Here is a 16,722-nt window from a genome sequence, read left to right as displayed (position 1 = left end):
TGCTGATGCCAAAAATGTGTGCATCTTCACTTCTGCACAAGAGGAGCCACATTCCCAGACACACAATGTAGAAAATTTCAGCCAACAACAATAAAATACCTCTATCACAGAATGGCTGCATATGCCAGGATATGTAAGAATCATAGAATGGGTTGGGTTGGAAGGGACCTTAAGGATCATCTAGTTCCAACCCCTGCCCCCAACCTCCACCCTGCCCATGATACTATCATTCTTATATGACAATAAAGGTTAATTTCATATTGGTATCTGAACAGGGTTTATTCAGAAGATATTGTACAGATATTGCTAAAGAACTAGGAAGCCAGCTTGAAAGCCAGGTTAATTAAGATGAGTACATAGATTGGCTCCGAGGAATTAAGGAGCCTATTAAGGCTGAACTGTCAGTTCAGAAGAGGAGCATTGGATTAAATCACTCCAGCTTCCACAAGAATTGCTGAAGTTGGATAGTACCTCCAGAGAACATCTAGTACCACCCTCTCATGAGAGCATGGTCAGCTAGAGCTCAGAGCTGTGTCCAGTTGGGGTTTGAGTAGCTTCAAGAATGGAGACTCCACAATCTCTCTGTGCAGCCTTTTCCTGTGTTTGACCACCCTCACAGTGAAAATGTTTCCTCTTAAGTGGGATTTCCTGTATTTCTGTTGGTTTTCAATGCCTCTTGTCCTTTCACTGGGCACCAAGGAGAAAAGTTTGGCTCTGTCTTTGCTCTGTTCCAGTCAGCCAGCCCCCAGCAGATCCTGGTATGTGGGTTTGTTCCTCCCCAGGGACAGGGGGACTTTGCGGAATATCCTAAGATTCTTGCCATCCCATTTCTCCAGCCTGTTGAAGTCTGATAGGGAATAAATAAACCAATATCAACATCTGTGATGAAATTTTTTATATACAATTCATTTACCTTCTTCCTCAACCACCTTACCATATAGGTGACAATACACAACACTGCCTAATTTTCCCCTCCAAGAAGAAAGGAAGAGGGACTGAACAGAAAAAGATGTGTTTTCCATACCTTTTCTTAACACATATTTTGGAGGAATCCCATTAAATTCTCAAACCACTCCAAACTTCAAACTTCATTTTAGCTGCAGAAAGTTCCTTCCTTCCCATCTGGTCTGTAGAGTTGTGTTCCAATGCCCTCTAGCGTGTCAAGTTAAATTTGCCTCGGAATGTCTCAGGGTACTGGCCATCAAGGACAATCCCCAGCACATAAATCTTCGCTTTTCTGACTACCCTAATGGTTATAGTCCCTCAGATAAGGGACCAGAATCCCATACTGCCTGATATGGCTGACTCCGGAGCCTAAGCCATCTTCCCTGGCCAACAGTTAGACACAAGCTGTTTGTGTCCTGTAGTTTCTTTTAAAGTTGGTATCTTTCATCGCCAATATAAACATGCAAATGTGTGAATGTGATGCCTCACAAACATCTAACTTGTCCCTCGGTGGATTGCTTGCTTGTACTACTGATGATCTTTGAGGTCTCTTCCAACCCAGGTGATTCTGTGATTCTATGGTTAGAACCCTTTCCATCCCCCTCCCCGCCCCGATGTGACTATGAAGAAAGTTTAGGCTTTTGATAAAAAGCAATTTTCTCTCTTACAGTCATCCTCCCTGATCCTGGTGACACCAATGCTTGCTATGAGCTACCCATTTTCAAGAACCTTTAACAACTTATGTGGGAAAACAGGTATGTGATCTCCCTTACTGAAGCACAAACAAGGTTTTGCCTGCATTCTCACTGATGGGGTCTGTCGATCCTGAGATCTATTAATCCGATTGTCTATCCATGCAGCCATAGATGGTATTTTATCTTCTAATGTTAAAGAACTGTAATAAGTCAATTGTAGCATAATGCTAGCAGCATGTTTCACCAGTTGTAAAACCCTCTAACTGAGCTTTGTTTTGAGCTTAATGAGATCATGACACAGTGCTCCTCAATTCATTCACTATTCATGTACTGTTCACCACCTTGCAGCTTCAAAGGTTCTCTGGCTGCCATTCTGTGGACATCACCATTCAGATGTGACTTAATTTTGCAAAAAGCATAGCAGAAAATATAATTTCATTCCTAAGTGTGTAATCTTTGCATCCCAACATTGCTCAGAGAAGATGGTGACGTTCAGTCAAAGTGGGATGTGAAGGAGTTTAATGTAGGCAAGCAATTACGTTTTTAAAAGCCTGTTTATTAGTCAAATAATGGCACAATGAAACACAAGTACACTACACAGACACAGAAGCCACCCTCCAGATGTGACTGAGACTTGTCCACAGCTGCCTCCCATTCTGCTGCCACCTGAAACTCCCCTATTATTAGCATGCCTCCTCATTCTGCTCTCCAACTCCATGCACATGGCTCTTGGTTTAGAGCCTCATGGTCTCAAGAGGTAGGGAGCTGGGATTCATCTCAAGAGCCTGTGTTCTAGATGCATCCCTGTGCTCAAGGGAAGCCACTAATTCCCTCCATTTGTGTGAGCAAATCACTACCCTATGCTGACATATCCTGGCTATGAGTTCTCTGGTTGCTGGTATTGCAGTAATCCAGTTAGTGTCACAGCTGCAGGGCCAGTCAAAGCCACCTGGGTCATCAGCACAGGTGTAACTGTCCTTCCTTTGCAGTGCAAACATATCCCAGTCTATCTGTCCTTGTCTCTAACTACTGTGCTTTGTTTTGCAGGAAAATACAGAGTATCTTCTTCAGAGCCATCCACTTCTTCCTCTGAAAACACTTCCAAGGCATATTCTTTGCTTAACTGAAGCACTGCAAATGTTAAATTGCATAACTCTGAAAGGACCTCTGCCCTTTCCAAGAGACACACAAAAAGTTCATGTGGGTCATCGAGAAGTGGAGTGCTTCATTTTGATTAGACTGTGCCTTGGTGCATTCTTCTGGAATAATCATTTCTGATTAACATGTAAGGCAGGAAAGCTGTGAGAGGTGGAATTTTACAGGGTCTGCCAATCCCAGAAGAGATGACAACGATTTGAAGGCCTTCAAGTGCAAGAAAGGACATTGGGAATGAAGAATTCTCAGCCCTTAAGTGGGTGCTTAGCTCTATGCAGTACTGAGCCATGAATTGCAGTGCTATACACAGCTGTTGTCCAGTGGTTTTGGCATTTCCCTTATTAGCTCTCTGAATGATCCCAAAGGCCAATGTAGATACACAAGTACCTCATAGCTTCTCTCCTGCCCTCGTACTAAGAGTCTGGGAAGGCCATAGGCTATAGTGGTCTCCACTTTCTATTTAAGACTTTCTGGAACCAAAAATTCACAACTGAGAAGATCCATTTCAGATCTTTGCTTTTGACTTAGCTAAAATGAAGACCATGATGACTCCTGTGTGGTCTTCTTTCAGATGGAATGTACTGAAAGCTCCATGTGGCACTTTTTTGAAGAAAAGGAAGCTTTATAACCTTAACAATATTTGTCTTTCCCTTGATAAGTAATGTGGTAAGACAGAGATGATTGCTGCCCTCTACCACAGAGATGACAGTGTTGATTCAATGCATTGTAGTGTTAAGTATGCAAGGAGTGTCTTGTGTAAAGTCTGTATGTTTGTGTCTCCTCTCAGAAGAGAATTCCAGTTGGAGGGCTCAGAGAATCAACTCTGCAGTGAATATAAATCACCACATGCCAGGCAGGATGAAAGGTTTTATATAAATTATTGCTCTAACACTACATTTGTGGAACCAGTTATTTCCAAGCCTGGATACCTTTAAAGGCAAGACTCCTGTTTTAAGCAGAGGGCTGAGAGAGCCTGCAAAGTATTTATAACACACACAAATATTGCAAAACTCGGTATAAAATGTGATAGATGGAATCATGAAGATTTAGATTTGAGGCCAATATCAGGTCTGCAGTCAGGTGATACAGTCCTCTTTGGTTGTCAGGGAATCAGGCCTACATTTACCAGTGGTGAACCTGTTCCCAGAACTTTGGGATGCATCAGGATGTGAAACTATTGCCTACAGTTTCAGAGGCATGTCTGACAGTTTGGCATGGGCAGGTAGTGATATCACTGAAGACAATAATCAAGAAGCAATCAAATGTAGTATTTATACTGAAAACAATTGCTTTTTGCTTCAAGATGTAGATAATAATGCTAGAACTAGAACACACTTAGAGATTAAGAAATATCTGAAAATCCAGAATCTCTTTAAACTGCATGGCTAGTGGAAACCTGAAAACTCAACCTTCGCACATTATTCCAGCCACTGCCTTTAGGTGGCCATTTGGTCTAACTCACTCTGGAAGTAGCTTGTGCAATATTGACCTGCTGCAGAACTATCCACTCCCACTGAGTTAGAACAGGCTTTACATAAACTGTAATGTATGAGTCCCTGTAAGAAGCACAGTCCCAGTCTCACCACACCTCATCTCAGCAGACATTTCATCTCTGAGTTTTCACCATGCCTGCCAGTTTAGCTAAACCTGGATCTTGACTGTATGTGAGTAAGAAATCAGGATGCCAAACTGTCTGGCACCAAAGGGCTATCTTTGGGTGAATCTTCAAAGGCAAAGTCCTTGCCAGTGTTATAAAAATCATGACAATTCATCAAAGAGAAGCAGTTAAGAAATTAATTGTGCCAGTCCTAACAATTTGGGGCCAAGGCTTCACTTGTATAGACACAGATCAAGATAAAATGGGGAGAGAAGACAAAGGGGCAGAGCTTAAGGAAGGAAGAAAGGGAAATATGTGGCAGCAACAACACAATACTCCTCCCACCCACTCTCAGCAGCAAGAACTAAGTCTTTGGCATAGGCAAATGTGGGCAGTGGGCTCACCAACAGATTCCTCCCTTCATGAGTCTAGAATTTTGGGCAGCTAGCCCAATTTTTCTCTCATCCAAACCCCTTCATTCGCACCCTCTTCCTGAAGTCCAGGCTGTCAAGGGCCTGTTTCCTGATGATTGCTGTCACTCATCTACTTCCCTGCTGCTTAACTCCAAGGCACTAAGGTAAAACACATTGAGACAAAACCATACCAGGTTCACCTAATATCTGGAAAGGATGGGATCTCTTCCTTACTCATATTTTATAGCACTGGATGGAGTACAGCCACTGGCTTGGCATCTTCCTCTGATTTATTCCAGTGCAGGAAAAATAATAAAGGATGGGACTGTGACACACAAGTCTGTCAAGCACAGACCTGACTTCTCTCACACTCCCTGCTTAGAGTTTTGTGATTGTGACAGTTGCTGAACTCTTACATGTGCTTCAAGTCTGCATTTTACCTTTCATTCCTAAAAAACTTCAGAAGCCTTTGATATGAACAATGCAAAGAGTCCAGAGCCATTTTATCCACACTACAATGAGCAGTGAAAATCCACATGCCCCAGAACTGAGGTGTACAGGTGTGTATTCTGATACCTTTTATTTGGACCATGAAGTCAGTTAGGCTCTGATCTCTGCAGTTTTCATGGCTCAGCAGCCTGTCTGCATATTTACTACTTACACTGTCCCAGGAAACATGTTCAGGAAACAGATGAGTTTTGGAAAGGTCAAGTTAGCCAAGAATCAATAATCTCACCATGCTAAGTGCCCAGTATGTAAGGTGTATCCAATTACATGTTACCTTCTAGCACCTATGACCTCAACTGGATCATTAAATCCATGAGCAAAAGAAATTAGATAATTTATTATAGGCTTGTGTCCTGTACCCTCTAAATGTCTTTCATTTCCAATCATCTGAGTTTCCACAGTCTTCCTCAAGATTAGGGCCTCCCTAAAACTCCCTGCTCTGTGCACACAGTGCTTTCTGCTGATGTAAGCTCCCTCACCCACCTTGTCATCAGCAGCTGGTAAGAAACTGGATGTGCTGTGGAGAGGACAGAATCATAGAGGTGATGAAGGTCTGTCTGGGGCTCACCAGGGCTGGGATGGGCATGTTCTGCCTCTCCCTCCCTCTGTGGTAGCTCTAACAAGCTCTGCCAACCTTTAATACTTGTGAACTCACAACAAGAACTCTCTAAGGCTTTTAGTCCTCAGCAGCTGACAGATTTCAATGCTTTTGAGAAGACATGGGGCTGACAGGTAGTCACACATGGAGCGTGTAATTTTCTTAGTACTTTCCTGTTAGAAAAACAAGGTAAAGCATACAACACAATCTACAGATAAGCTGGGATAATTTCTTCTAACTCATACCCTTTTCATGGTCTTTTTAGTTTTTTCCTTGGGATAAGTTATAGAATTATACAGTCATTTGGGTTGGAAAAGATTTCTAAGATCATTGAGTCCAACTATTAACCCAGCACTGCCAAGCCCACCACTAACCATGTCCTTAAGTGGCACATCTCCATGTCCTTTAATACCTCCAGGGATGATGACTCCACCACTTCCCTAGGCAGCCTATTCCAACGCTTGGTAATGCTTTTGGTGAAGAAATTTCAATCTAAACCTTCCCTAGCAGCCATTTCTTCTTGTCCTGTCACTCGTTACCTGGGAGAAGAGACTGACCCCCACCTGTCTGCAACCTTTCAGGAAGTTGTAGAGAGAGATAAGGTCCCCCCTGAGCCTCCTTTTCTGCAGCTCCCTCAGCCTCTCCTCATCACACCTGTGCTGTTCCCAGCTCCGTTCCCTTCTGTGGACACGCACCAATACATCAGTGCCCTTGCCGTGGCGGGCGCAGAGCTGGCTCAGCTGGTGTCTCTCGCCTTCCCCAGGTGTCCTGCCCGAGCTGTCCTGGGCTGTGTCCTGCTATCTCACAGGAGAGTGCGCAAGGATCATGCTGGAACAAGTCCTGAGGAGACTACGAAGATGCTCAGAGGGCTGGAGTGTCTCTGCTATGGAGACAGGCTGAGAGATGTGTCTGTTCAGCCTGGAGAAGGTTCTGGGGAGACCTTAGAGCCCTTTCCAGTAAAGGAAGGCTACAAGAGAGCTTAGGAGGGACTTTTTGCAAGGGCATGTAGTGATAGGACAATTGGTATGGCTTCACACTGAAAGAAGACAGGTTTGCATTAGCTATTAGGAAGAAATTCTTCTGTGAGGATGCTGAGACAGTGGCACAGGTTGCCCAGGGAAGCCATGGTTGTCCCATCCCTGGGAGTGTTCAAGGTTGGGTTTGAGCAAGCTGATCTAGTGGAAGGTGTCCCTGCCCATGGACGGGGGTTTGAACTAGGTGATCTTTAAGGTCCCTTCCAACCCAAGTCATTCTATGATTCTATGACCATGGGGTTTGGGTATCTCTGCCAGCTTCTCAGACAGTGGGAAAGGGTTTTGCATGGGGTAACACCGTGGGCTTATTACAAGCATCACCCATGGTGCCACAGACTGGCCTGGGCAGCTGGCTCCCTCCTGGGCAGCAGTCCCCCTGCCGTGGCTGTGCCTTTCCCAAACCATAAACAAACCAGCATGTGGACCAAATGGAACTTGCAGGGTTTTCCCCCACTTGCTGCTTGGCTGAAACAATTGCTCAAAGTAGTGCTCTCGGTCCTGGTTACCCCTGGTTCAGCACTTCTGCAAGCATCACCCAAATCATTGAGCCTATGCTGCCCCCAAGTCTAGGTGAGCCAGGGTAAACAAGAAGCAGCCTGTACACAGCCCTGCCTGCAGCAGTGGTGGCTGTGAGCCCTGTGTTGAGAGTCCCTGTGTAATTGTGGGTCTCCAGCTGACAGCCACGCTGAGAAGGATAAGGTGTCTTGTTAACAACAAAGAAAATATCTGCCCAGAAGAACCATCTGGTTCCAGCCCCAGCCTTGTACAAGTGAACAACCATACAAGGGTCAGCCCACTGTGATGCTCTGAAGGAAGCCAGACCATCAAGCAGGGCCCAAATGCACCCAGGATCACCTCTGTGACTGGGAAGTCATCCTCAGTGGCTGGAAGCCATCACAGCTCTCCTAGCAGAGAGGAGTCAGTGTGTGGTTTGGCAGGGTGAAGACTTGGCCTCTGTCTACACAAGCAAATGGAACAGTATCAGAGTCTACACATGTTTTTGGAGTGCTTGGTGACAACTTGTAGTTTTATTCTTGATGTTCCTTTAGGGACACAAAATTATATGCAGGATAGCACTTAGCTAAGACTTGCCTAGATCCTCTCTGCCTTTGGTTTCTCTGTCTCATGCATTAACTAGCAAGCTGCACCATGTAATCATATTCAACTTTATGGATCTCTTGTCTTTCATTCCATAACCATGTGTTATTTATGAGCTGGTCAACTTGGGTGGGAGGCTCCCTTGACCCAAGGGGGAGTCCCCTCATCTAGCTGGCAGAAGGTAATTGGATCTGTAATTACCTTTTGCCTGTGATGAGATCCAGCCAGTCAGGCATATTGCAGGAAAAGCTGTTATAAGTGTTTGCCTTGATTTTATTTCAAAGACAGAGAATAAGAGGAACAGCATATTAACTTGCTGGTAATGCCTCAATTAAACGGGTATGTCCCCACTCACAGGACTGCTGTGATCAGCAGGATGAATCCAAGAGGAAACCAGCTCTCTGTTTACTACCGACTGCCATGACAGTGTATTTTCCCTTGGCTGCCATCCCTTGTGACAGGTATCTGATAAATACAAGGGTAGCATCACCCTCTGCAATTATTCTCCATTTACAAACTCCTGCATTTGAACTCCTGCAGACGTGAAGAAACTGCTTTTGAGGAAACCTGGGTATGGACACTGTTAGAGCCCTTGAAAGCAGAGATCTTAAGTCATACTAGATCAGTTGCTTCCAACTGCAGTAAGTTTAAGGTTGCTAAAACCTTATACAGCACATTCTAGTACCACAGACCTGGCCTTCATCTTCATATACTCGTCCCTGTCCTTGACTTGTGAGATGATGACTTATAAAAAGATGTGAATTTAATGGTAACCACTACAGATCCTATCTTATGATAACAGATCCCTTGGTCCAGTTTCATCCAGAGCCTGCTGAAATCATGGAAGTTTTATAGATGTTTTAAAAACCCTGGGATTATGCCCAAAGAATAGACTTATGCTTGAATATTTGAAAACCTTATGTGATGAGACCTTTTAGAAAGACAGCTGGCTTTAAGGTGAAATTACTTCCCTGCTACAGAATTGGCCCAAAAGATATAATAGTCATTTACTATTAATTCTGTGTAATAGCTAATCAGTGTTAGTAAATTAACACAACTCCAGGGAAAGTGAATGTTTATGTCCTGATTTGCGTAACTTTGGATTTGTACCCTTTAGATTTCTTGAGCAATTTTTGTAGGCACATTTCCAAAATTTTAATATACGTGATTCTGCGTGACTTTCACTAGTGTTTTGAGAGGTTCTACCAGTTATTTAATCTAAGTTTGAACTGTGGCTGAGAGTAAAGGCATGGACTCTCAGCACTGCTGCTTGCTCTTGGCTGAAGTAACAAAACTTTCAAAGAACACACAAGAAAGGCAGAGTATAGACTTTCATCAGACAACAGTTCTACATGACACACTTTAACTGCCATGTACCTCAGAGAAAACAGATTGCTGCTGAGCTGCATTTCATCCATATGCTGACTGGTCTTCTACAACTTGTATTCATCATTTTTCACTGAAAACTGATGTCTTAGGGAAACTATGGAAAAACACCAGGTCGAGATTTATCCCTCTACAGCTTTTTATCTTCTGGTCATCATGGAAATGATGACTATGGTTAAGACAATGGTTCCAGCAATTCCACCAATTGTCATTCCCAGGATGTTCCCATGGACCTGCCTTGACTGACACCTCTCACCTGTGAAGAAGAAGGCTTGTCCTGATGGGCACCTGGGAAAATAAAGTACAGATTCACATGGATCAGGAGCTTTGTCCTGGTGTATAGACTCAACTCAAGGTCCTCACATTCACTATCCTGGATGAGCAGTTCCCATTAGAGGGGTTCATGACACTACACTCCCACCTTGTTTGAAGGCTATTTACATACCCTGGAAGCACCACAGAATGGGGGTTCTTTGTCTTACGCAAAGAAACCTCCCCTCATCGCTGCTAGAAACCAGTCACTGTGGAGAAGTGTTTTGTTTCTACTGTTCCTTGAAAGCCTCGGGGCTTAGACCTCCGAGATCTGTAGCTCTGAATACTTATTAGCTGCATCACTTGAAGAAGAAAGCCAGGGCAAAGAGGGAAGAGGTCTGTGGTACCTGCAACTTGCTTTTCCTTTCACATTCACACATGCTCCATCATTCTGACAAGGGTTTGGGTCGCATGGGTCTTGCAGATAAGTCATCTGGTCTTGAACAGGCTCCATATCCTCGGCTGCTCTCTTCTGCCTTTCGAGAATGAGGTCTTCCGTGAGGACAGATTGCACATTTTTGACAGGAACTTCAGTGTTATTGAGGTGAATGATATCTTTTAGAAAAGAAGAGGAGAAAGACATCAAGTATCAGTGAGTGATACTATATGTAGTTTGCTTCATATCAAGAGGCTCACAGGGTGCTTTGTGACTCAGAGGGTACTCCTTGTCCCTTTGCTCTGCACAGACTTCTTGCTGTACTACAGAAAGTGTTTAAAGTACAAGATAGAAAATAATACTGAAATCGTGAAAGCTAGTTAGGAAAATTTGTTATATTCTGTACTTTCAAAAATCATGCCAAGTGTGGCTGTTCTGTTTGAAAATAAAATGGGGATCACCTTTTAGTATGTTCAATGCTTAGAAAGAGACACAGCTGTTGATCAGGGTGCTTAAAGGCGTGTAAGAAGTTAACTGTCTGAAACTCACTGCCATTTATATCCCTCTGAACTCACAGTCACTTTAGTTAACATCACCCACTGAAACTAAGACACAGAAATTACTTTTCAAGTTGATTCTCATTCGAAGAGAAGATAACATGGTGACAGGTGGTAATAGTTACTTGAATGTATGAAAAGAGAAAGGATCACCTATTTGTTTTTGCAAGAAGAATTGGGAAGAGGATCTTTACCATTGAATTCTGCAAAAATAATCAGGTCATCATTTTTCAGGAAGCTTCTCCGTCGCATCTCGCTGTGGGATATGAAGTTATTCCACCCCCAGTTTCTAGTTCTGTAACAATTGCATGAGGCATCAAATTTTCCAGCAATTGATGGTTTATCCCATATTACAGTTCCATTACCATCTGCAAAAACATGAGTGATGCATAAGAACCAAAGTTCTACAACATGAGTGATGCATAAGAACCAAAGTAAGTATAACAGGAAGTATTACATTGATTTTTCTGTATTACAGTGTTAAATGGGATTTATGCTGTAAAGTCAAGTTCAGAGCTGAAATGCCCAAACAAATCACAGAGGACTGACAAACTAAGGATGCCAGCAGACCCCTAGGTATGGTCTGCATACATGAGGATTCTTAGTCTGGGCACTGAAATTCCACAGCTCTTCTTTCATTAAGGACGAACCAAACATAAGTTACCTCCACATTGTCCCCATCTAAGAGTTCTGTCCGGTGTAAAAACACTTCCATATCAGTTAGAAAGTTTTTTTATCATTTAGAATTCAGTAGATTTTGATCATTGCTATGGTTCTGTTAAACACATTCATACCAGAGGGTTAAAACCTCTTAGTGAAAAAAGTATGTACTAAACTTCCTCTGGAAAAAGTGGAGAGGCATAGAGATTCTTATCTAGGATTTTATTCTGTGCCAAACCCAATATTGTCCTATTCTTATTTTTTTCATAGAATCACAAAATCGTAGAATGATTTGGTTTGGAATGTACCTTCAGAGATCATCTCATTCCAACCCTCCTGCCATGGGCAGGGACACTTTTCACTAGACCAGGTTTCTCCAAGCCCCATCCAACCTGGAGTTAAAAGGTAGTCCCTGTTTGAAAGAGTTCATACTCTGCAGTCTACTCCCAGCCAAGCAAGACAGGCTTCAAATGATGCAGACAGATTTTGCAGGTGTTTTCAGGTATGTTTTTCTTAAATATAGCTACAGTGTGAATGCTGTGCATTCAGACCATGTATGTTGAAGTGAACCAAATATGTAGAAGTTAACTGAGCCTCCAAAATGCCATTTTAACTTAAATTATCACTGATTTAGTAACGGTATACAGCATCCTGTTGGCATTGCACTAACCTGTGGTGATATGTCAGCTATCATAACAGACAAACCACAGGTAGAAGGAGAATTGCCAGCACCTGGGAGAACTCTATGAGTTAAAAATCAAACTCAGATATCTCAGGAACTGTTTGTAATAACACCAACCTTTTATGGGTCACTTTTCATGTTACACAATCTTCCACAAACTGGAATTCAGAGTCACACACAGGGAAGTGGTACTCAGAAAAGTGTTCTAAATTGGGATATGTGGCCAAAGTTGCCCAGCTATGAATTCTATATTCAGCCCCCTTACTCAGATTCCTTGGCTCTCATTGTCATTATTCCTCCAGGCAGACACCACTTACCTGAGCTAATGTGGTCCTTGCTTGTAGTGAAGCTTTTGCTTGAGGACATCCTTTTCAAGACATCAGTGTCCTGGTCCAGCACTGTGAGTATAGCTTGGCGGTTCAGAGCTGGCCACTCCAGAACAGCATCGTTCTCTCCACTGCACAAGTGAAAGGCAATGCGAGCATAGCCGCTGCTTCCGTAGTCAGGAACCACAGTTATGCCAAATCCGTAACCCTCAGGGCTATAAAACCTGGGGCTTTCAATAACTTCAGTGGGTGAGTTCTCGAGGATTTTGCTGAAATTCCGAATGACCCACACAGCTGTGGGACAGGGGGTCTCTGTCAGTGTGACATCATCAATAGCAATTCCACCAGATGACAAACTGGTGTTGCCCTTTAGTCCTTGGAAGATATAGCGGAACTTCTTCTGAGCATTGAGGGTTACGTGGGCAATTTTCCAGTTAGAGTCACTATCCGCTTTGGTGAAAGGAAAACAAAACATTGCCATCAGCATAGTTAGTGCTACCATGAAGCAGTTTGTTCCTACCCATCCATTCCAGATGTATTTTGAGACAACTGGACCTCTCACAGAGTCCTGAAGGTTAGATGTCTTAAGATGACATTGTGACTATAATATACTCACATTGCCTTCTCAACTAAATGCTTTGGACATGTTGTACTGGGAACTCTTCACACATTAGGGAATGACAGTCTCTAGTATAAAGGGCAACAAGCTACGGGCCAAGATGAAAGAAGAGGATTGGAATCAATGACTGAATATGTTAGAATTAGTTGTTCTTGCCACTTTTCCAGGAACTTATCCATCCCTGAAACTGCTGCAGCCTGATATAGGCAGATTATAACAGGTCTTGAGCTTTGACAATATAAAACGCATAGTTCCACGGTGGCTGAATTTGTCCAATTTAGCAGAATCATCCAAAGTGTAAATCCAGTTTGCATTTTCAAAGCTGCATATGCTTTTATAATTCTGACCATCTAAAAGTCAGACTGGGAGTCTTATTGTCTGCAGAGGAGCATAGGTATTTACATGTGGACACCTCACTGTTAGATCATATGGCAGGCAGTGGAGATCTAGCCAACTGATTTCCAGGACAGCTTGGGATCCCTCTCAGTCATTGAATATAACATAATATTAGGAATGTTGTGACTTCTGATGTGAAACACCTGAGTTACATTAGTAAAATCTGCATTTCGTCTGCTAAGTGTCCTTAAGTAATAACAAAATCCTTTGACATATTGCAAGACATTCTGGTAGTTTCAGGAAAGTCTTTTGGTTTCTGAGCCAATCCTCTGCATTCATGGATACAGTAAGACAACTCCTCTCCTCTGCCCAAATATTCACCTTATTTCCAGAATTACCTTGAAAGGTTTGAATTTTCCTCATCTTGCGAATGTTTCCAGTGCCATCATCTTCTTTAAGCCAGATGATCAGCTTGTCAGAAAGGCTTCCTGTGGTCCTATAAAAGAACTGGAGGCACTGCTCGGTTCTCTTTGGATAAAGGATTCGGGACTCTAGGATTGACACCTCATCTGCCTTGCCAGAGCTGGTGTTGAAGTACATGAAATAGCCAGCATCTGTGAAGAAAGAAAGGGTAGACTGTCATTTGTCTCTTTCCAGATTCTCCACTACCTGAATGGTGTAAATTCATCATTTCAACTCCACTCTTTTATTAAGCATAATTGCAGTACTTAACATGAATAGCAGAGGAGACGATGTGTGATAACCATCCAAGATGGACCAGGATAAGAACAAGAGTTGCAGTTTAGCATATATATGGAAATCATTACTGGCAGCTTTTGTTAATTTTGCATTAGTTGGTCTAATTGGAAGTTGAATTTTTCAGGAATGTCAGAGATATATGAGACAGAGGATTCAGTGCTGACCACAAGTAATTAGTAGATTTATTTTTTCTCCTTAATATATACTGAAGATAATCTAAAGATGAGATTTTTAGACACCATATGCTTAACCTTGTAAAGACCAAGACAGTTTCTTATCAGCAATAAAGATAGTAAAAAAGGGTTGGACAAAAAACTAGCGCTGTCCTCACCTTGAACATAAAGAAGATTTTTTTATAGCTTGCCCAAAGATTTCAAAACTCAATTTCTCAGTCTGGGGAAATTATTTAAGAATTCCTGCCCCTCTAGTTTAATTTCCCTCTAATATTTTTTTAAGTGTTCTTTACTTTGGATTTGAGGTGTCTACTTTTATCCTTATATTTACAAGGATTCACCACTTGCACACATATCGTACTTTGGTATCATATGAAGTTGAGATATCTTATCTGTACTATATTTCTTTTTAGAGTATTTCTTTCATTAGAGTCAATGATTAAATTAACTAGTGAAATTCTTTTAGCTGTCATATGCAAGTTTCCTCTGTTGAAGGCTGGTTCCATGGACTCTTGTCCAAGGTAACATACTATAGAATCACAGGATGGTTTGGGTTGGAAAAGACCTTAGGGATTATCTAGTTCCAACAGTTAAACCTGCAACTGCATGAAAGCAGTACAGCCTCCTGCATGGTTAGTGGAGCTGTTCAAGCTGTTTATCAGGTTCTCCCTAGCTAGGTCAGGGGAATAATCTCTGTTCCCTCCCACATAGTAGCAACGCTTTCAGCTCATGCCCATAGAAACCTTGCCAAAGGTACCTAATTGCTCTGTGCAAGGCATGACACTTCACCATGTTAAACTTATTTCAAACTTGAGTGTATTAAATATAAGTATGATCACCCTTGCTCCAAGTGAGAAACAGGGCTGTGACCCTTATTTAGGTGCCTAACTTTGTTGTTGAAATTATTATAGTAACAAACCCCCAAATGATCTAGACTCTGTCTCCTTTTTTATAAGAAAGATAAATAAAGGCTACATCATGCATCTATGGCAATTAGAATATGGCCTTAGCAGACTTCAGCAGACTCCCTAAATGCTAACCTGTATTTTCCCTCCTTCAGTTTAGCCATCAATAAATAAAAACCCTGGGACATCAAAACTGTCTGGGCAAAATATGATTCTTCTATGTTAGAACCTTGGACTTTGCCCCCCACTTGAGATGACTGCAGACACAGTTCTCAAAAAAAGTCAAAATTCCTGATGAAATCAATCACCCTTTGGAGGTGCCAGAAGGAGAGGCACTCCCTACTCGTGCAATTAATTTCAACACTCTGGAGATCCTCAGAGGCACCCACCCCTCTTCATCAACTCTTCAAATAACTTCCATACTTATTTTGCACTGAGTCACTAGATGCTAAAGTATGAGTTAAGTGCTCAGTTCAGACAGATTCCATTTTATCTGACAAACAAGTCAGTAAAATATTTTTTTCAGTTACAATTATACTTTGGGGGAGGGGGGGGAAAGAGAAAATGAAGAGTCAGCTGAGGGTTAGAAGCATGTATGTCTAGATGTTGTCAGATGGTTTTCTTTAGTTATATTGTATTCCTGGACCTGATCAACAAGCACTGGCATTATAAGAGGTTGAGGATCTGTTCTTTCCAGTGGGTGGCTCACGTGAGGGGAAAAATCTACTCCTGAGTATAGCAAGTCAAAGTTTTCCTTTAGCAAAGAGTAACAAAGCAGAACAGAATGTGCGTTAGGTCAGGATTTCTTCCCTCTGTACTTAGGCAAAATTTACCACAGAAGTAACTTTTTCCTTGGAAATGTGTAGTAGTGTACCCTGTCTAAATAATGACAATACAGGCTTTTGCTTTTCAGAACTGCCTGTTTGAATGTAATCTTTATTCAGAGGTGTAAGCTAGCACTCTGTGACTGTGGCTGGGGCTAACTGCTATTTTTGAGACATTCCTCCTTTGAAAAATGGCAAAATTGCCATGTGAAAATAAAAACTATCCCTAAGGTTCTATCCTAAAATACTTCACAACTTTCTTCTAACTCCAGAACTAGCACTCCTCAAGCTTATCTTACAATTTGCATTGCAAACACAACATTTATTAGTGGCTAAGAGTGCTGCTTCATTCTTATCATGAGGTAACGTAACTCTTACTCAGACTTTGAAAGTTACAGTAAATTATTTTCCAGGTTATATTTAAAAGACTGCTAGTGAAGATTGCTCTTTGTCCCCTTTTATCTTGCTGGTGTGGAGAATATTCCACTAAGTTGGAAAGGTCTAGTGAGAGCACAAGTGCAAACATAAACATACTCACAAGGTTAAGACAAGTGAAAAGAAAAAAGGGATTTTTACTTAACTGAAAACATTCCGACTTGAATGTTTGCTAGGATTTGCCTTAAATCCTATGTTTTCAGAGTAGCCGGTGCTGGGTTTCCTCAACAATGACAGGTTCAGAGAAACTGCTAGACTCTGTATTTAAAGTATACAGACATGCACAAGGGACTATTACTTCAGCTAATCTATTTTCCATAGAAAAGTGTT

General features: G+C 42.2%; 2 protein-coding genes across 2 annotated transcripts in view; one reads left to right on the top strand and one right to left on the bottom strand.

Annotated features, from left to right (window-relative positions):
• GPR116 (G protein-coupled receptor 116) overlaps positions 1-2,767 on the top strand; it is a 22,969-nt gene extending 20,202 nt beyond the window's left edge. The window contains exons 19-20 of the mRNA XM_009075644.1: positions 1,616-1,700; positions 2,688-2,767. Of these exons, the coding sequence (XP_009073892.1) occupies positions 1,616-1,700; positions 2,688-2,767 (165 nt within the window). The remainder of the gene's footprint in view (positions 1-1,615; positions 1,701-2,687) is intronic.
• Positions 2,768-9,568: 6,801 nt separating this feature from the next.
• The window catches only part of MEP1A (meprin A, alpha (PABA peptide hydrolase)), a 13,696-nt gene continuing 6,542 nt past the window's right edge, over positions 9,569-16,722 (bottom strand). Inside the window, exons 10-14 of the mRNA XM_009075643.1 lie at positions 13,695-13,916; positions 12,333-12,791; positions 10,868-11,041; positions 10,088-10,295; positions 9,569-9,716 (exon numbers count right to left, since the gene is read on the bottom strand). Of these exons, the coding sequence (XP_009073891.1) occupies positions 9,569-9,716; positions 10,088-10,295; positions 10,868-11,041; positions 12,333-12,791; positions 13,695-13,916 (1,211 nt within the window). The remainder of the gene's footprint in view (positions 9,717-10,087; positions 10,296-10,867; positions 11,042-12,332; positions 12,792-13,694; positions 13,917-16,722) is intronic.

The sequence above is a fragment of the Acanthisitta chloris genome, unplaced genomic scaffold (genome assembly GCF_000695815.1).
Source record: "Acanthisitta chloris isolate BGI_N310 unplaced genomic scaffold, ASM69581v1 scaffold4455, whole genome shotgun sequence".
Lineage (NCBI taxonomy): Eukaryota > Metazoa > Chordata > Aves > Passeriformes > Acanthisittidae > Acanthisitta > Acanthisitta chloris.
Note: the sequence above shows the minus strand (reverse complement) of the source record. Positions and strands in the feature narration are given on the sequence as shown.